The sequence below is a fragment of the Ornithodoros turicata genome, unplaced genomic scaffold, assembly GCF_037126465.1.
Source record: "Ornithodoros turicata isolate Travis unplaced genomic scaffold, ASM3712646v1 ctg00001139.1, whole genome shotgun sequence".
NCBI lineage: Eukaryota > Metazoa > Arthropoda > Arachnida > Ixodida > Argasidae > Ornithodoros > Ornithodoros turicata.
The window spans coordinates 4,246-10,372 of record NW_026999476.1 but is presented as its reverse complement, the minus strand read 5'-3'; the positions used below and the strand labels follow the sequence as shown (position 1 = coordinate 10,372).

At 46.5% G+C, this 6,127-nt stretch overlaps 1 protein-coding gene across 1 annotated transcript; it reads right to left on the bottom strand.

Annotated features, from left to right (window-relative positions):
• Nucleotides 1-3,863: 3,863 nt before the first annotated feature.
• On the bottom strand, nt 3,864-4,806 carry LOC135376517 (uncharacterized). The gene has a single exon (XM_064609030.1). The coding sequence runs from the start codon at nt 4,795-4,797 to the stop codon at nt 3,940-3,942; it is 858 nt and encodes a 285-aa protein (XP_064465100.1). The 5' UTR covers nt 4,798-4,806; the 3' UTR covers nt 3,864-3,939.
• Nucleotides 4,807-6,127: the final 1,321 nt, after the last annotated feature.

The window sequence follows — 6,127 nt, the reverse complement described above, 5'->3', positions numbered from 1 at the left end:
ACGAACATTTCATGGTGAGTTTGTTTTGTGTTTCCACAAGCGATCTGTTGACGAAAACTGGTGTCTTTTTCGCGACACCCTTAACCGGCTTGTCGACTTGCATGTTCCTAAGTTACGCATAATAACTCACAAAAGGGCTCCTTGGTTTAGGAAAGAACTAAAAGTCCTTCGTAACAAAAAGAAGCGATTATTTAAGAAGGCCAAGGCCTCAACTGCTCTTGACCACTGGAACGAATATCACGAGTGCGCTCGCTCTTACAAATGTGCACTAAAAAAAGCCAAAAACAAATACTTCCGCCAGGATTTACCTTCGCTCCTTATTCACAACCCAAGGAGATTCTGGAATGAGATATCTCCTGTTAAGGACAACGCCATCCGTCTGTCCGACTCCGGTGGGAATTCAATACCCCCGAACGAGTGTGCTTCATTATTTGCTGCACATTTTTCCTCTGTGTTCCCTATAAGCCATAAGGACCATACTACGTACATACCTCAAGAAGGATGCGTGCCACTTGAATGTATCACTTCCCAAGGCATCTGCAAGCTAATCGAGTCACTCAAATCATCCACATCCTCCGGGCCAGATGATATCAATACCAAAGTACTAATCATGACCAGGCAAACCTCTAGTATGATTCTGGCATACATCTTTTCACAGTCCTTGCATAATTCAATGCTACCGTATGATTGGAAAGTAGGGAAGATCATCCCAGTGTTTAAGTCTGGCGACACCCAATTAGCTAATAACTACCGACCCATATCACTAACAAGTATCTGCTGTAAACTACTAGAACACATTATTTATTCACATGGTGCGAGATTTTTTGAGAAGAATGACTTCTTCTATCCACTCCAACACGGTTTCCGTAGGGACCGTTCCTGCGAAACTCAGCTTGCATCTTTTCTTCATTACCTCTTTTCTAACGCTGACGTATCTGCACAAACTGACGCCGTATTTCTAGATTTCCGTAAGGCTTTCGACAAAGTGCCTCATAATTACCTTTTACAGAAACTTCGTGCTACTAATATTGACTGTAAAACCTATTATTGGATACAAGACTTCCTCACGAATCGCTCTTCCTTCGTAATATGCAATGATCATCGTTCCGATTTTTTTGCTGTAACATCTGGTATCCCTCAGGGATCGGTGCTTGGTCCCCTTCTCTTTCTTATTTATATTAACGACCTCCCTAATAATATTTCTTCCACCACACGGCTATTTGCCGATGACTGTGTTATCTATCGCAAGGTTTCTTCCTTTTCTGATCAGGTTGCTCTCCAACATGACCTCTCACTAGTTCATTCGTGGTGTTTAACCTGGCAGATGCCTCTTAACCTTAACAAATGTAATGTTATTACTTTTGCCCGTCGCAATTACGGCCGTTTTTCTCAATATCCATACTCACTAAACGACATTGCTCTTACTAAAGTGAGCTCTTACAAGTATCTTGGCATTCATCTCTCCCAAGACCTAACTTGGAACAAGCACATTGAATTCATTGCTGGCAATGCTAACCGGACTCTTGGCTATATTCGACGTAACCTGAAACTCGCACCCCAGGAAATTAGAAAACTAATATACTTATCACTAGTACGTTCAAAACTGGAGTATGCCTCAGCTTTGTGGGACCCTCCTCAACAATACTTATCCTCCGCTCTCGAAGCCATCCAGAATAGAGCAGCCCGTTTCATCGTTGGTGATTACTCGCGTCATTCTTCAGTCTCGGTAATTAAACAACAACTTCAACTCCCTAACCTAGAAAAACGTCGATACATTGCAAGGTTGTCTCTGTTTCACAAGTTCATTCATACCATTCCGCCTAGCATTTCCCCTATCACTCGTTCTTCCACAATCTTTCCCCGCTTCGACCATTTGTACAAGGTAACTCGTTTCGCCTGCCACACTGATATCTTTGCTAAATCATTCTTTTGTAAGACTACTATTAACTGGAATGATCTTCCCTTGAATATTGCGGAGCTCACTGATCACACCACGTTTCATAGGAAGATATCATCTACCATTTAACCATTCACTAATAATCAATTGATTCCTTTCTTTTCGCACCGTTATTTGTCAAGTGAATTTATTGTTATACCTAATATCTGTACAACCCCACTCCCCCATGCAATGCTTGCAAGAGCCCTTGGGGTATTGTAAATAAATACATAAATAAATAAATAAAAGCGGATGCTATGAAAGTCTGAAAGATGTAGCTGCCGCCTCAATATAATTCCAGAAAACATATGCACAATCGGTCATTAGACGACGTATTCTGAAAGGCGCCAGAAAAATTTCACGTGACTTCAGCGAGCTGGCCGCTTACCTCGCCGTTGGAGTCGGTCACATGATGTTATGACGTCGCGGAGAGTAAACGAATGAACGATTCTGTGAACCGAACTGAACGGAATGAACGAGTTCAACAAAACGAACTGGATTGCCCATCACTGTGCTGAGAACCGTGCCCAACTGTGCCGAGTCACTCGGCACAGTTCTCTTACAAGTTGGCACAGGACGCATATTCCCCCAGAGCGTTAGCCGTGACGTTGCACACCTCTGTGAGGCCGACAACGGCGAGCTCCTTTAGTAGCACCACCACCACCATTATTAGCCACGAACTTAAGCTGATGCCCTTGATACCTCCACAAATGAGTCCTGCACTTTTACTTCAGATCACGTCAAATTGCAGCCTATAGTGCTGTGGACTTTTGGCAACGTAAACGAGTCAGCTGCGCTCAGCACGACGACAGACATGAATCGCCCTTTTTACACCAACTTCGAGGTCGTGGCTGGTTTCGTTATTGCTCTCAACCCTCCAGATACCACATATTATGAGGTTAAGGGGTTAAGGGGAACTCAAGGGCCTTTTTTCGCGAGCTCCTGCCCACCGTTCTTGGCACTTCGTTTTCCTCTTCTTCCGCTTTGGCCCTTTTGAATTGCCAACTGTAGGATCGGGGGGGGGGATACGTTTATTGAAAAAAAAAGGGACAAGAGTAATGCCTGCCCACATCCACATCTCAAAAATAATACTACCCTCGCCCTAAAAACGAAGAGCAGGGGTTTATGCCTATTCCTGGACGTTGTCATTGCCACGACGGGCGGAACCCCGTTGGGTGCCCCGCCCGGTGCCCGCCTATATGGATTGACAGAATGACACTTTGAGTGACGAAAGTGACAGTTTTCGTGTCGCTCAGCTTTCGAGGATGCCACCCTAATGCCGATTTTAAAGACGTATTCACGTGAAGTGTCAACGTGACAAGTGAATGTGCTTCGTATCATATTACGACACACGCACAGATACGCAAAATAATAATTTATTCATGTCAGTAATTTATTTAGGGTCAGTTTGCCTCGTAGAAGCCTCCCGTACACCTCAGTACCATTATGTGGAGTCCATAGTCAGTTGAAATATTGAAGATTACAATCGCTTTGAGTTTGAATTCGAATAAATATAAAAAAGAAAAGATATTGAATTCGTCACCTGACGAATTCTGCTACTCCCACAAAGGTCCTCCAAAACCCCCACAAAACCCCACAGAAAGGAAAAATGAAAAGGTGAAAAGATAAAAATAGAAAAACCCCTCCAGCACCCCTCCCGGCCACCGAACTGAATGTGCACATGTGTAGCTGCATCACCTAGAAGTGAAATGAATTGCCAGAAACTAACAGGAACGGGGAACTCGACGACACATGCCCAAAATGCGGTCCATGTCACTGCGCGTTATGATGTTGACAATCGCTTTCTTGCTCTTAATTGGAGCGCTTTGTTGCGATTCTCCCATGGTGGCCCATGTCATATGTCACAGAGCCCTTATGTCACAGAGCATATGGCAGAGAGCTTCGAGTATGTGGATAACGGAATTCATTCAAGGTGAAGCCGATTTTAATAGGAAGGAACTGCGAGAGGTACACACAATTATATAGCATGTCCTTCTAACTGTTCAATCAGAATTTCGCATTTCTGCCACGCGTCTCACATTAGATTTAATGGCAACATTAATAATGTCGTTGCCGAGGAAAAAATCAGTGGCCACCACGTTGGCGCACTTCCACCACTCGTCCCTGAACCATTTTGTTACCTCGCCGTTGACTTCCTGCGCAAATTCCCGATTGGTGACCGTGTAAAAGGGGAACAATGCGTGCATTTCCGCCATAGAGACCGTCTGTGTCCCCGGAAGATGCAAACATACTCTGTCCTCGAGGTATTTTTTGAGTTTTTGTACACTCCGTGCTCCTGACCAAAGTCGATGTGATGCCGGCAGGAAATACTGCGAGTTGGCTTGAACGGACTTCTCCTTGTAGCTAACGATAACTTTTCCCTTCACTTCGCTGCAATTGCCCATCAACTCACCAAGAGTTTTGTGTGCGGCGTCTTTGTGAGCGATCACGTCTTTGAGCTCTTCTACTATTAGTTTTACTAAAGCCTTGTGGTTGCGCTCACGATCTGGACACGTGAATTCGAATCCCCTTATAAATCGGTGGAAGTCGACGGCGACAATTTCACCGGTGGCTCGTACAAACGATTTCACGGTTCGCAATAACTCCTTAACCGTGATTTGACCTCTGATGTCTTCTCGGTTAACCCAGAAGTCTGAATTGTAGGCTCTAACTCTGATATCGAGGAATCTTATGCCATAAACGAGCTGGCTGAAAATGTCCTCTTCTTGATAGTCGAGTACGTTCTCAATAGGTACGATGATTTCTGGCTTGAATGTGTCGTAGTTCCCAGATTTGTGCGTTCCTGGTAGCATAACTTGGTTGAGCATAAAGCCGGACAGCGCCTGACAATTGTCTCGCATCCACGTTGGCCTACCTGCACAAAAAGAAAAAGAGAAAATGCAGAAATTCAGTAAATCATTCAGGAACCAACCGAGATCGATATACAGGGTGTTTCACGAAAAATGATCCAAAATTAAAAAAAAAAGCATTGCACACCAATAAGACGGACTTCATAGTGTTACCAGTGGTGTGACTATCCCCGGCCTCCAGAGGAAGAACGATGTTCCTGTGACAGTAGCCCAGCTCGCGCATCTCAGTTCTGCCTATCCGCTGAGGCGCGCCATTTATACTGATGGATCGGTAGCGAATGGGTCATCAGCAGCGGCCTACTATACGTCTCGCAGGTAAACCGTGACCTCGCCCTCCGACTTCCCTATACAGTGTCCTCCACGGATGCGGAGCTGCTCGGACTGCTTGCCGCTCTGCGGCATATCGCTGAATCTGTACCTGATGCGTGGGTCATCCTCACAGACAGCAAGGCGTCTTTGGCGCTCCTGTCAGCATACCACCCGAGCGTCGTGAGTGATCTGCGTACCATGGTACTTCAGGAGTACGCCCAACTCTCCTCGGTCGGCCACCGTATCTGCCTTCAGTGGGTACCCAGGCATACAGGGCTACACGGAAACTGTGCTGACGCGACTGCGAGACGCGCCGCGCTTGATGCCGCCACGCAGGTGCCCCTACTGCCGCTCCCGGTGTCTGCGTGTCGCCTGCTTATACGGTGTCTCTGCGGCGACGGCACCCGCCAGTTTATTGTAGACGCTATCCGACCTAATGCGTTCCCGCAGTCCTTCGACCCCTCGCTGGAGTTTGTCATCGGCTGCCGCTGTACCCGCGAGGAGGAGCGGCATCGTCTTCGGCTGAACGTTGCCCTCACCCGTTTACTCCTTGTTCAAAATGGGCCGCGTCTCATCTCCCACTTGCCCCCTGCTGCGCCGTAGAAGACGATATCTCTCATCAGCTCCTCCACTGTCAGCGTCACCACCATCAGCGGGCCGTGCTCTGACAACACCTCTCAGAGCTTGGGTGCACGGACGGATGGACAGACGTTTCTCTCGCAACACTCCTTGGCCCAGTGCAGCGAGCTAACTAGTGGAGAGTCACAAAAGCGGTGCCCCGCTTTCTGCATGACACGGGCCTCCTGGGCTCCCTGTGAGCCGAGTGTCTTTTTCAATTTTTCTTGTTTTCATTTATTTATTTATCTTTTTGTTATTTCCTTTTCTCTTGTTTATATTTTTCCTTTCTTTTTCTTCTTTTTTTAGGAACTAGCAAGCCGGCGTGCTGCATGGCTGACCTTTCCCCTTTCTTTTTTTCTTATTTTGCTGCCAATAAATCCCCCCCCCCCCCAGT

Coding starts and splice junctions, on each gene's coding strand:
- LOC135376517 (XM_064609030.1), bottom strand. CDS start 4,797: ATGCGAGACAATTGTCAGGCGCTGTCCGGCTTTATGCTCAACCAAGTT.